Here is a 14,226-nt window from a genome sequence, read left to right as displayed (position 1 = left end):
CAGCACGCCCTCGCGTCCCGCCCCGGGAGGTGCCACGCCGCTTGCTCTGATTGGTCGCCGCTTTCCCTCGGCCCAATGAGCTCCTCCTGCCGAACTGTGAGTTCTCTCGGTCGCGGCCCAGTGCGAGATGGAGGTTGAGCGGAGGGAGGGCGATGATTGGTTGACTGAGGTGCTGGCGGGGAACGATTGGCTGAGCTCGCTGAGGGGCTGCGGAAGCGCGCTTCGCTGTGTGGCGGCGGTGCCGGGTGGGTTGCGGCGCGATGCGGGGTGGCTGCCGCCTCTTCCCTCTGCTGCTCCTGTGCGGGCTGTGTGGCGGAAGGGAGCTGGCGCCGGGCGCCGTAACCTGCGGCTCGGTGCTGAAGCTGCTTAACACCCGCCACAGCGTTCGGTTGCATTCTCACGAGGTCAAATACGGCTCCGGTGAGCGGGGTCGGGCCGGGAGGCGCCGCGTTGAGGGGCCAGAAACTGGGAAACGGCGCGGGGAGCGCTGAGGAGGCGAGGAAATGGCGGGAGAGGGGCAGGGGCGGGAAATGGCCGTGGGAGGCTGTGAGGAGGTCGGGGGATGAAGCCGGAGGTTGCTGCGATCTGTTGCCGGGGCGGCGATGGGACTGTGCGTGAGCTAGGGGCGGGGACAGGGGAGGGGAGGCGGCTGTGGCCCGGAGCGCGGCAGTGCCGTGCATCTCCTGCGTTTGTAGTGTGAGGGGGTGCTTTGCCCTCTCCCTGAGGTGAGCCCTGCGCTGCGCCGGCGGCCTCGGTCACGTTCTTCGGCCTAAAGGTTACGGTACCTGCATTCCCAGGAGCCGGTACATTAATTGTGAGAATGAAGTGTGTCTTAGTACTGTAGTGCCTTCGTGTTTAAAGCAGCTTTCCTCAGGTCTTTCAGGACTTCCTGAGCTCCAGGAGTGGGTTGGGTCTCCTGCCATTTATTCTGTTCCAACAGGAAGTGGGCAACAGTCGGTGACAGGAGTTGAAGCTTCAGATGATGCCAACAGTTACTGGCGGGTTCGTGGGAAGGTTGATGGCAGCTGCCAACGCGGAACCCCGGTGAAATGTGGGCAGGCAATACGACTTACCCATGTAAACACAGGAAAAAACTTGCACACCCATCACTTCCCATCGCCACTCTCCAATAACCAAGTAAGTTGTTCTGAATCATAAGTTTTGTACAGATATTGCATGACTGATACTGACGATACCTCTTTCCATTTTTCTTGCTTTTGAAGAATCGGGGTTAGATGCCAGCTGCCATCTCTGGATATGCAAAGTTCATATAGTTGCTTCTCTGCATTGTAGAATAATGTGTTAAAGGGTCCTGACAGAGACAAAATGTAATATCTACCAGTATCAGTTTGTCACTATAGTTTTTACAAACGTATATTGGTTTCTTTATTCTGCACCACTGATACTCTGATGATTGTTTTGAAATGCTTAGCACTTTTATAGGACATTAGCCACTTTTCTTAATACCATGAAGACTGATCTAGAGCCAGACAGTTAACGGTGTGTTAGGACACGTATGATTAACTATATCCAAGTTCCTTGGTCTTATAGAAGTAAGGTGTGGTCCTGAATACAAACGTTTATTTCATATTCTTAACAAAGAACTTTGATTTTCAATTGGTATGTTGTCTTTGACACTGTATGGACTACATAAGCTTGAATTAACATGACCCTAAATTATTAGCTCAATAGGTTCAAACTATTGCAGTTCTATTTTCAAGTTGTTAATCACTTCTAGCCATCTGATTTTTCAGTCTGTGCTGAGTCTTTAATCAGTTGGAGTTGAGCCTTCCACGTTTATGAAAAGACTTGGAGTTTTGGGGGCACATAATGAAATCTGATCACTAACTTTTGTTTTAGCAGGAATTTACTTGCCCTAATGGTTCTCCATCTTTATTTTTTGAGGAGCCATTCAGCTGTCTGTCCAACACTGCGTACCAAAATAGTTGTTGACTTGTAATCTTGGTATAATAAAGCAAAAAAGGAATACAATTCCTTAATAAGTTAGAATGTTGGGACCTTGTGATTAAAAACTTTTTGCAGTGATAACTATGAAGCATCGTGTTACAAAATTGGATGTTTACAGTTATAAACTTGTTTTAGTGGGGAATTAGTGTTGTTTCTTTTGAAATTGTTTGTCAGAGGGATTGCTCTGAACTCTGCTCGAGATGTCTTTAATTTCTAATGTGTGTTGCAGTTTGTTGGCACTTCACGCTCAGGTTATGTGTTGGAGTTTATTGGCAATTTATGTTCAAGTTGTAGTTGCAGAGAGTTGCTGCTTCTGAATCTGAGAGCTGTTGACAGCAGTGTAATGTTTCTTTCCTCAGCATCCTTGCCTTTAAGTTTTCTGGCTTTGTGGCTGATATTTTTGTGTGTGCATTGGCAGCGTTTGCTCATATTTTCACTTCAGGAGATTTGTGTCTCTAACAGGAAGTAAGTGCCTTTGGTGATGATGGTGAAGGAGATGACCTCGATATATGGATTGTGCAGTGCAGTGGGACACACTGGGAGCGGGAGGATGCAGTGCGCTTCAAGCACGCAGGAACTGAGGTGTTCCTTTCAATTACGGGGGAGCAATATGGCCATCCCATTAGAGGTCAGCGGGAAGTTCATGGCATGCCCACTGCTAATCATCACAACTATTGGAAAGCAATGGAAGGAGTCTTCATCAAACCCAGTATGGACCTTGCAAAGCACGATGAGCTCTGAATTGCCAGAGGATCCGATAAGATTCATCCTGCTCCAGTGTTCAGAGATGCTAATACTTGGTCTCTTAAAAAGTCCTACCTTGCCTAAGTGATGGACTTTCTGTGTTGCTGAAGGGCATTAGTTCACTCTAGCAATGCTGCGCTTCTGTGGGAATGACATCTGCCAGGCTAAGACAGTTTACATTTATTTAAGAAATCCTTTCTAAATCTTCAACCTTATTTGGTGAAACCAGATCATACATGTTAGTTCTCACTGTCATTTGTTTTGTTCATTACTTCTCGAAATCAAAAGAAATGGAAAAACAAGGTAGTACATCTCTGTCATCCCAGGTACCACAAAACTTTGTATTTTGTAATCTTTTTTTCAATTATAAATAAATATTTGGAAACTTATTTCTAGCTAGTGAGAGAATGCTATTAATGAAGAGATGGAGTAAGTCTAGAAAGGGAAAATATTTCTTGGAAAATGGTGCCTTTTGAATGAGTCAAATTCAGCTATTTCAACCTTGCAGGAAAATGTTTCAGTCCATCGGAAAATTGCTTCCAATGTATTTCATGAGCTTTGTTCTGTGTTTATGGAAAAGTTGAAAATACTGTGTACATTGAAGCAAGAAGACAAGTTTTTATTTATTACCTTTCTCTGTAGAAATTTGTGTCTTTTTCTGCTGATTGTGATACTGCTAATTCTCAAACGGTGGGACTTTTGCTCTAGGGGCTGGTGCAGAATGCTACTACTTGTTTAATTAATATTCAAATTTTATAAACTTTGATGTGAATAAATTTGTCTTATGTTGTTCTTGCATGTCATTGCCAGCTCAGCATGAGAGTCCAGGTGAATAAGTAGTGGGACTTACATCCACGTGGGGTTCTTTTATGCGAATCCAGAAGAAATGGAAAAAAGAGTGAATCTTAGAAAATTGTTTGGTCCTGGGTTTTTAACAGAGGGGTAATTTCTAGAGTGATAGCAAGGAGTCTTCATTGCATAAGACATTAATTTCTGTGTTTTTCTGTGGAAAGGGGGGAAAACCTAACTCTGAAACACTTTTGTTACAGTGTATTACTGGAAATACTGACTGAAGCACAAAGTACCAGGCATTTTCTATTTGCTTTAAGGAGAAAAGCTCAGTAAATGAAGTCAGCAAATTCAGGTGTTGATTTTTTCGTCTGTAACTAGTTTACTGGTTATAGTCCTAATTAGTCAGTTAGTGAAGGAGGAAAGTTATGTGCTGCTTTCGCATCTCTAGTTACACGCTGTTAGAGAGAGAGCGCTGATGAAGTGTAATACGCAATTTCATTTACATTTGATAAATGTACCTGCGCACTTAATCTGCATGTGCTGATCCCTCACACTTCTGCTGCACAGAGTAGCTTCAGTTTTAATTTGGGGATTAATACTAGTGAAGATCCTTCATGTTCTGCAGAACAAGATGCTTCTGTTGTTTTGTGATATTCTTCGAAGGAGGTAAGAGTGTTCTTCTGTTAATCTTACAGTACTGAAGGAGAAGAGGCATTTTGGAGATGAAACAAGCTTTTAGTGTTTTGTATTAGAAGCAAACTTTTCTGTAAGGTTCACTGGTATTCCTGACTAATTGTTATTGAAGTAATAAAGGATAATTACTAAAAAAAAAAAAAAGTCAGAGCTGTTTAAACAAGCTGCCCTTTCCTTTAATACAGAGAGGGGCTTTCCCTTTGAAGTTGGTTTATGAGAAACTACAAAAAAGCAGCACTTACAAAATGAAGAAATAAATTTGGCAATGAGTTCTTTAGTTCTCTTTAACAGAGAGCTAAACACTTTATGCCTAAACCACTTTTAGTTTAGTGTTTGCTGGCGTGCTTGTGGAATACTGGTTTAGCTGAGGAAAGGTAGGTCTGTGTGGCTCATCTTGGTCTGTGTGCCACTTTTTTTTGTTTCAGTTCCCACTGCAGAAGTTGTGCTGACAGACTCTTGAATAAGCCTGGTTGAAGCACATCTTAGGAAAAGTCTATTACCATCACCATACAGAAGTTATGAGTTGATGTAAGAAATGCAGAGGCTTGTAGTTGTGAAAAATGATAGCTTGTTCAATTGCAAATGTGCATTTCTTTTTATGTAACTTCTAGGTTTATAAGACCTTAATTAGTAATGTTTAATGCCATATTGTGTGTTTTTAAACTGAATTACTGTGATTTCAAAATCTCAGGTGTTTTTATTTCCTCTGATTGCTTACAATTCAGCTGTCCAGTGCACCTTCCACAGCTGACTAGAGACTTAATCTCTGCTTTTGTATTGGTTTTTTAGTTGCTTCTTTTAAATATGACTTTAATAATCTGACAAAAGGTGTTGAGACTTAGAGTAACATATGAAACGCTCCAACATGTAGATATGAAGATCTTAAATGTTGTTTTGCTGCTTTTGTTTTTTAAAGGTCGTAATCTAGATTTTATAGTACCTCTTTCCAAATTCTCTATGCACTTATATGTTAAATAAAACCTTTTTGTTCATTTTGCTTCTGTTGATAGTGAAATAGAGTTCTATTGAGCGATCGACAGATGCGTTCCGACTTCTTGCTTATTGTACTATTACAGGTACTCTATGAGAAGGAGGCGTGCCAGCATTGCCCTGATAGACTAGAAAGGCTTTTGGGAAAATCATTAGTGGGATCTTTATTTGTAGTTGTTCTCAGTGAGAATAGTTGTTGAAGGAAATCTGCTGTAAACTCTCTGCTTTGAAAAATCTGCCAAATACTGTGTTTATTTAACATTGAATTAGATACGTTGTATATATGTGTCGGTATGAAATGATACAAACTTAATATACCTTTGGAATTCTTTTTGAGGAACATTTGTTTGAGTGCAAGCACTTTTAGCGTCTGTTTCTTGAGTCTTTTTGAAACTTTGTGTAACTGCTTAGCATACCAACTGAGCACTTGTCATTTACTTCGTCTTTTCAGTATGAATAAGAAGTGCCGACTGCTTCGTCCTTAGGAAGCAGTGCGTTAGATTATATGAAAACTTGGGTGGCAAGCGGGGCGGTTGTGAGGAGAACAGAAAGGCGCAAGTCGGGGAGAGTCTCTCCCGTTAACTCGGAGCTCCAGCCCGAAAGCCCTGCTGGAACCGGGTCGGCAGCGGCCGCTAGTGAGCGCTGCTGCCCGCCGGCTCCCGGCCGGCTGCGGTGGATCGTGGCTGGGCTCCTCGGCGGGTTTGGGCTCGGAGGAGGAACGAGTGCCAGCCGGCTGCCCCGCCACGGCTCGCTTTAGCTGCTCCCTGCCGTGTCCGGTGCTGCTATTATTTCGAAGGGAAACAAAGCGTTAGCGTGGGCTGTAGAGTGGTGCTTTAGGCGGTTCGCTATCTTTCTGCGGGATCCATAAAGCTCTGCCAAGGTTGAAGTGTGTTTGTTTAAGGCAATTAGCTGTATATTAAAAGTAGGTACGGATTTCTGTTTCAGTAGGAGGGTATGAAGGACACAAAAGGATTATTAACGGGAGGAGGAAAGAGTTCCCCGCCTGTATACGGCAATCCCATTGCGTTTTCCTAGGTCTCGAAAGCAAAAGCTAAAAATAAAACGACTTGTTTCTAGCTGGTGCAAGATGCATTTCACATAAGTGGTAATATTACATGAATGCATCTTGGCCCCGGCGTAATTGCCTGGCTTCCCTCGGCTACTGCCTGGATCGCTTCCCTTGGAGGGTCCTGTGTAATCCGGATGAAAGCCGAGATTACCGATATTCTTACCGAGCCGGTATCGGTCTGCGAGCCGCTGGGACGTGATCTCCCTGCCGTCCTGTGGGGGTCCCACGTGCTTCCCTGCCGGCGCGGCTGTTGTTGCGGGCTTTGCTCGTTTGCCAAGAGGGTATAGTTCTTCCGTAAGCCTACCTGGAAGCGGTTCCTCAGCATCGACTGCCCGCTGAGGTTCCTTGATGTGTAGCGAAAAGATGCTCTTGGTGAGGAGCCTTCAGCGATCCCGTGAAGCAGAGTTTGCAGCCTGCTCCTGCTGACAGCGCTCTTCGGGTAATGGCCGGACGCTTCCTCCCAGCCCCGCTCGCCCGTACCCGAAGCTGTCCTTAGACCCTGTTCCACCGGGCACTGATGACGTCGTTTTATGCATCCTCGCCCTCCGCAGCGGGGCGTGGAGGGGAGTGGGGAGGTGCCACCTCTGCCTCCCGCGCGCAACCACGAGTGCTGCCGGCACGGTGCCACTGTCCGCGACAGATTTCTGGCAGCAGCCTCCCTGAGACGGGGCACATAGGAACCCCCAGGCACACTGAAACCTTGTCTTGCACCTAAAGGTATCCGGAGGGCTCCTTGCTCGTGGATGTTCTGTCTGTGCTGCTCTACTAAACAGAGGGCTTGAGAGAGGGTTTCCAGCCTTCCCCGTCTCCTGGCACTGTGGCAGAAGCACAATATCATAGTGCCCTTCTAGCAGCTCCAAACTGGTGTAGCACGATAGCTGATTTAGACGCAGAAGGCACGTGGGATGCGATGTGATAACTGTATAGGCACTTGTAGGCATAGGCGCAACGGGTGCGTGCCGCAGGTCTCCCGGGACGTGTTTGCTCCTTGGGGAGCTAATTCTTAGCTGGGAGATAACCTCCTCCTTTCCTATCTAAGAAGGAGCAGGTAATTCTGGCTTTGAAATTGGCTGTTAAAAGAGATACTCTCCTCCAAGAGAGCTGTGGAAAGAAGAAAAGCCTAAGCCTCTCCGAGACTTTCAGCTTCCAGTCTCTTCTCTTCCCCCGGGTTTTAACGCTTCCCTACCGTGCCTCCCGAAAGCGAGCGCCGCCTGCATGCTGTCCCCGCAGCTCTGCAGGGCAGTGGCTGTTGTCCTGCGGGGACAGGGGAACGAAGGAGGAGGATTTCTGCCCGGTGGGAGCCAGGCGGGCAGAGGCTGCATGGGAACGAGCGGCCGCCGGAAAGCGCGTGGAGGAGACGCGCCGTGCGAACTGGGCGCAGGAGGACGGCTCGGCGCTCCCAGCCCCTCCTTGCTCCTCCTTGCCCGCAGCAGCCCCCCCCGCCCCTCTCCGCTGCTGAGTCCAATGGCAAAGCGCCGGAGTGGAGCTTCCTTCCAACGGCTTCGTGCCACGGCGCTAGGCTGCCGCGGGTGTCGTGTGGGACACTGCATTAAAAGGTATTTCTGAAGGCAAAATAATGATGCGGATCGATTGCTTTCTTTCCGGGCTGTTTTTGCACTCTTCTCCATAGGAAAGCTGCCTGGTCTAGATTATTCTTGACGGAAAAGCACCATGACACTAGATTGTATTTTATTCTATCTAGTGCCTTAACAAATAGAAGGAAAATGATTATCTGTTTTTCAGTCTGAGACACTGAGTTCATAGTGGAAGAAAAAAAAACCTGTGCTAAAAAAGTGTTAGCTACAGTCGAGAGATCTTTAGTAGAGGAAGTGTGCATAAGTGGTCAGACTAGGTGACTAGGGCAGAACTGAGTGATCCAAAGCGACGTGTTTGTACCTCTTTTTCCCACCTGGAATTACAGATTTTCTTTGCCTTGCCCTTAAGTGCTATGCTGTGATTCAGGCCAGGCACAGAAAGGGTGGGCTGCCTGGCCAAACACCTGGCCTCACGCAGTATCCTTGCACCCTAGGCCTACTCAAAGCACTTTAAAATGATGGCAGCCATACTTTCCCTTGAAGACAGCAGCTCCCAATGGCCCTGGCCCAGCTGCCGGTGGGATCCGCAGCCGAAGGGGAGGGCTGCATGTCTTACCTGGAGTGTGGGCTGGCAGGAATCCCCCACCCGTCTTCTTCCAGGACTGACCTGCTCAGTCTGGGAGCCTCCTAGGGCTTTGCAGAAAGTAGTGGTGGGATCTCCCGGCGGTACAGGTGGAGCTATAGTGGGCTCCCTCTGTGCTGATCTCACGGGATGTTCAGTGGGTTTAAGAGTCACTGGAGCAGAGCCAGAGAAGGATGTCCTTGGATTTTAGGGATATTCTAAGCAGAAATGGTTAGAAGTGTATGAGTGGCTAGGCTGAGCAATCCTTACTGAGCAGCCTCTCCTGCTGAGGTCCTTTTCTCTTTCTCCATCTATTTTATCGCATGCCCGTGAGTTAACCAAAATGTTCTGAGGATTAGTTTCAGTCGGTGTCCACTTTACGCCACCCTTAGCCTTTCACCCCTACCAGGGCCGCCGGACGTTTTCGGCACCCTCCCACAGACGCCTGGCGGTGCTGAGCGGAGAGCACCTTCCTGCGGTGGGGGAAGGCAGCCCGACGCTCCCTCTGACTCGGCCAGTGAAGCTCGGCCGCCTTCCCCCGGGACGGAGCCGCGCCGACAAAACGGCGGGGCAGGCGGTCAGCGGTGTCCTTTCAAGAGCCACGCGAAGGAGGTCCCTCCGAAATCCCCCAGCAGTCGGTTTGCGGGGCCCAGTTTCCCTCGATGGTAGCTGTCGGGCTCGGGCGGCTTGCGATGCGCTGTTCCGCACCGAGACCGTTCTTACTGGCAGCGGTAACGCGGCTCGGCTCCGCCCGGTCCAGCCGCTCGCGAGCCGCTCGTGCCGGCCGAGCCCGGGCAGAGCTGTCCTTTCCCCGTGGCGACGCGCTGCCCCAGGCAGGCACAGGCAGCTTCTCGTGCCGGCGGGAGCCCGCTGGCTGTAACCCGCGTGTGAAGTGTGCTCTTGCTCTAGTGCCATTGCGCTGGTCGAGGCTTTAAAGCGTCACCACGTTCTCTCTCTCGCACAGGATGCAAATGCAAAAAAGTGAGGCTTCACTTTTCCCGATTTAAATATTATTCCCCCCTCTCCGTTCCAATTGAAAAGCTCTTTTGCTTTTTCAGTGTCTTTGTACTAGCTTGGTGGATTTTCTTGGTTGTATTGATTTGATTCGTCGTTCTTTTGTAAGTGTTCACCTCACAATAGGAATAGTGGGGGAGGATGTTTGTATGTGAAGAGGGAAAGGAGACTGAATTGATTTTGATCAGAGAATGTGGCCAAAGAGTGAACAGGGAAATGGCAGAACTGCTCTTCAGCTTGCTCCAAATGCTACTATGAATGCCCTCAAATGAGTCACTTAGTGCTGAGGGCTACGGGGCTGGCCGTGAAGAATCTTTCATGTTGCTAGTGATCAGCATCTGTAACAGCTCGCACATGGAAGTGGCCTCCTGTACCTTTCTGGCACTGTTGATAGATCTGCGTTTTCTTCAGCTCTGAAGGGTTTTTTTTCTTTCTTTCTTTCTTTATTTCTTTTTTTTTTTTTTTTTTTTCCTCAGAGCAGAGATGGTTTGTGATAGTGGGTTTGTTTTGTTGATTTTATTGTTGCTAATAATTTAGATATATGTTTAAGATCTAACTCTGTAAAACGAAAACCAAGCAACAGACTTTCTGCTATCACCCTAAACTTATCCTGAAAAGTGATGGAAATTCATGGCAGAGGAACAACACAAAGTTTCTCTTCTGGCATAGTGTGATGGAGGCTTTCGTACAAAGTGTAATTCCCCACTGATTTTAATGGGGTGAACTGCTGGTATGGATGTAGCAGCTCCTGGCAAATGTGTTGCTTCCCAGCAGAGAAGTGTTTGAAAAAGGCAAAGAAGTGGTCTGACGTTGTTGTAGCGGGACAACTCCTTAAAATAGTTGCTTCATTACTGTATATTATTATCATTGTCATTTGATCATTCCGTGTGTCTATGGATGTTTACAAGACCTAAGGTTTACAATACAAGGCACACCCACCTGCAAGGTGAGTAAGCAGGATTTCTACCAAATTGGTGTTTGACTCTGAGCGCTGGCAGTGCACCTATTTCTGTGCAGGGCCATGTGAATGATTTTGGTTTGCCAGTCAAGAACTTCCATTCTCAATCAGCCACCTACCTGCTGTTCTGCTAGCTTCTTATGGCAGAGATCTCTGCCCGTGGAGCTCCTGGTGACAGCACATAGAATCATAGAATCATAAAATCAAGATTGGAAACGACCTACCAGATCATCTAGTCCAACAGTCTCCTCATCACCACTGCCACCACTAGCACTATTAAAGAGAAGAGCATGATTCTAAAGCTGTGAAAGTTTGAGATGCTTCTTCTCATCCGTTGACTTTTGAGCAGTGGGTCTCAGTAAGGATACGGAGCTACAGGCCTTGCAGGGGAAGCTCACTGTTCTGAGGAACGGTTTAGGTGGAGTCTGAGGAGTTGTGTGCTGAATGAGCAAGGCTTTAGCTGAAAAGCTGGGTGGCTAATGCCATTGTCAAGCCTCCAGTGGAGCTGTTTGACCACCTGCTACTCTCTGTGGATGGCAACAGGATGCTTGCTAGAAGACTTATTGGGAAGATAATATGTTTTCAGGTATTCACGTGAGTGGGATTCTCAGGAAATAACAATGAATTGTAGTTGGTGGATTTTTGTGGTGGGTTTTTTTTTTTTTTTTTTTTTTTGGTTTGTTTTTTGCTTTTGGTTGTTGTTTATTTCTTTGTTTTTCCTAATCAAAGAAGGCTCTATGATTTTTTAAGTATTATTACTAAAGCATCCCTTCCCTTTTTGCTTAGCACTTTGTCATAATTGCCAGACCATATTGTGTCTTTGGTTTGTGTTGAATGAATCTTGAGGGCTGGATGTGTAACCAGTAGCAGGATACAGCCCTAAAAACCAGCAGCCTTTGCTTTCCATAGGCAAGTGGCTGTCTATGACAGCCCTTCTACAGGCAGAGTGACACCCTCCACTGCAGCAGAATGAGCACAAGGCTTTCCAACAGTTGGGGACTGGGGTGGGGTTGGAAATCTATTGTGCATTGGTTCTTGTAAATATATTATGAGCTACCTGGTGTTATTAGGTCTAATCACAAGAGTTTTCCTCTTAAAGCTGTGGCTGGTTTTATGTTGATCACTTTAAAACAAATGTCACAGATATATTTAATAGAAGTATGTGTAAAACCCCAACCCCCAAATGGTATTGTGTAACCAATACAGTATTTAAGTGCCCCCTGTGTAAACTAACTGAAAAGCCTGCTGTTTGCCTTCTTTGCCTCTGCTGTGTATTGGTCAACCAAAGCCAGGCACTCTGTTTGCCATTCTGCTTACTTTTTTAAAAGGCCAGATCCGTAGGATCATGTTATCTAGAAAGTGAAAAAGACTTAAACCCCATTTTCTGGGCTTAGAGGGCTCTGGGACTGAGGGAGAGCCCTCTCATGGGCTGCCCAGAGCGTGAATTGCCAAGCAAGCCTGTTTGGAAGCACGCACTCACAATGTACTTTGTCCCTTTATTTTGGTATGTTCAGGGCAGTCCTTCTCAGTGGCTTCATAACAGCCTGAGCCACAGGGTTCAGCTAAGCTCAACAAAGGTGAAGATGCATTAGTGTGAGGTCGTGGAGGTAGTGGAAGATAGTGATACATGTCTATAGATGGAATCAGGTGAAAATTAAGAGGTGGATTTCCTCTTGCTTTTAGCCAAATAGCATTTGTAGGCTTCCCGCTAATTCATTGTTATTTATCTGCCATCAGCTCCTTGCCCAGTCAAATCCTTTATTCAAGGTGCTGGATCTCAGGAGCACAGTGGTTTCCCATTATTGTTATAATCTTTAGCCAAAGAGATGTCCCTCCTTCTCAGTAATGCACCAAAGTGGAAGTAATCGCTCTTTTTTTCTTCTTGCATTTGTCCTTTCCTGTTTCATTCACCAATTGAAAAATGGCTAAAGAGCAGCCCCCGTTTCACCTCCCCTTTTCCATGATTGACTCAGCAGCTCCTGGGACAGAGAGAGGAAAGGGGCCTCGAGGTCACAACCTTCACAATCTTCAAAGCCCCTGCCGCTTCCAGCAGCTGTCACAGCTCTCACTGACCATATCCCCAGAAGGTCAGCAAAAAAATAAACACTGGGGCCCAAATGATCCCCTTCTCATGCAAACTGTCCATTTCCCTCCCCAGCTCCCATTCCATGCATAGCTCACACGTTGGAGACCCCCTTGGATTTGCACAGAGCTATGCAAGAGCAAAATGCCACAGAAAAGAAAAGCAGAAGGGCTTCCTGGGCAGGCAGAGTGGGAAAAAGAAAAGCAGCTTCCTGAGCTCTCCATGCCCACCCACAGGCTGCTGCAGCCATTTTGTGTGCGCAAAGACTGGAGGTGAAGCTGGGGAAGGGGCTGACTTTTCCCTGGGAGAGAAACTGCAGGGAAGGATTCGGCTTCTGTATCTGCTTGTGCATGTGAGGGATGGAAGAAAGAGAGAATCCAATAGAAATAGGAAACTATACATAGACTGGAATAGCCTTTTCATCAGGATTAGTTTGCATTCCCCTTTTCCAGCTGGTTTGCTTTCTGCACTCACCTTCCTCTGCAAAAACTCATGATGAAGCAGAAACAGGGTCGAGAAATGCAGGTTCAAAAGGCCAGAGTGGAAAGGTCCTTCACTAAAGGAAATACCCCTCCCCAGCCCTCATTGATAGAAGTATCCATTTCACCATGGCCACTAATAATCAGAGGGCTATTTCCTGGCCTTCTCAGCACAGCTCCCAGCCGCACTGCTGATCTGATGTCCGCTATTGTAAACCATTCCTCTGTCACCCCATGCTCCCCCCAGCCCCACTGTTGAACCCAGCACTAGGGCATGTCTCGAGCCTGTTCTTCAGGCTGCTCGGCTAAGGAAGACATTCATTTTCCGTTTTCACCCTCTTCCCACAAAGAACAAGCCGGCTATTAGCACGTCGGACAGCCCGACAAAAAGCTGTCGAGGGGCCGCCGCTGGGGAGGCAGGAGGGGCTGGAGACCTGCAAGAAAACCCGCCCGGAAGAAAAGGCAGCGACGGGAACGTGGAAGGCACTTTATTTACGCGGATGGCCGAGGCCGGCCCGCTCCCTTCGCCCTTTGCGTTCCGACAGAGCGAGCAGCGCGGCGACCCCTGCCCCGCTCCAGTGGCTCCGGGGGCCCGGCCCGACGGCCCGTCTCCTCCCCGCCCGCTGTTACACCGGCTGGGCCCGGCTCTCGCCGCTCCCCGGCGCACTGACGCCCTTTCATTATTGCACTGCTCGCTGCGACCGTGACAGTAGTGCAACAGGGAAAGAGGGGCAGCCCGCCCGGTAGCCCGGGCCGCTGGACTGGGGCACAGAGGGAGAGCCAGGGCTTTGAGACGGGGGTGGGGGGTATTTCCTGGCTTTGTCCCTTGGCTGGTCGCCTCCCCTCGGAGTGATGCCCGGGGGGTTAAACAGAGGGCAGGGCTGGGGTCGGGCGAGCAGACGGGAGGCAGCGGTCCCGTAGGGCTTCTCACCCTCCCGCGCCCGCCGCCGCAGAGAGAACGCGGCCCCGTGCTGCCCGGGGGCGGCTAAGAAAGCTCCGCGGCTGCGGCCGCTCCGCCGCACCCTGAGCCGGCCCCAATCCCCTCCCACCACCCCTCTGCCTGGGCCTCAGAGGTCCCGAAAGGGACCGCGGCGACCACCTGAAATGGAAGGCAAGGCCACCCACCCGGCCAGCCCGGCTGCTGTCAGCCCCCAGCTGATTTTTCACAAAGCGGAGAGGAGATTGAGATTGAACACCCCCAGCCCCGCTCCTTTCCCACGTACCTCCGTAAGCAGCTCTCGGGTAGGGCTGGGGGCAGTGCCCAGCCCAGCTGTGCCTG

General features: G+C 48.3%; 2 protein-coding genes across 2 annotated transcripts; one reads left to right on the top strand and one right to left on the bottom strand.

Moving 5' to 3' along the window:
• Positions 1-192: 192 nt before the first annotated feature.
• Positions 193-4,341, top strand: SDF2L1 (stromal cell derived factor 2 like 1). The gene is made up of 3 exons (XM_048964354.1): positions 193-420; positions 941-1,137; positions 2,431-4,341. Exons 1-3 carry the CDS (start codon positions 261-263, stop codon positions 2,707-2,709), a joined length of 636 nt encoding a protein of 211 aa, XP_048820311.1. The 5' UTR covers positions 193-260; the 3' UTR covers positions 2,710-4,341.
• A 122-nt stretch (positions 4,342-4,463) lies between these two features.
• LOC125701827 (uncharacterized) lies at positions 4,464-7,607 on the bottom strand. Its single transcript, XM_048964353.1, has 2 exons — positions 6,420-7,607; positions 4,464-5,969 (listed from the first exon to the last, which is right to left on the bottom strand). The coding sequence occupies exons 1-2, from the start codon at positions 7,092-7,094 to the stop codon at positions 5,820-5,822; spliced, it is 825 nt and encodes a 274-aa protein (XP_048820310.1). The 5' UTR covers positions 7,095-7,607; the 3' UTR covers positions 4,464-5,819.
• Between the last annotated feature and the right edge of the window lie 6,619 nt (positions 7,608-14,226).

Source organism: Lagopus muta, chromosome 17 (genome assembly GCF_023343835.1).
Source record: "Lagopus muta isolate bLagMut1 chromosome 17, bLagMut1 primary, whole genome shotgun sequence".
Lineage (NCBI taxonomy): Eukaryota > Metazoa > Chordata > Aves > Galliformes > Phasianidae > Lagopus > Lagopus muta.
The sequence above is the reverse complement of the archived record's forward strand: the minus strand, read 5'-3'. Positions and strand labels throughout refer to the sequence as shown.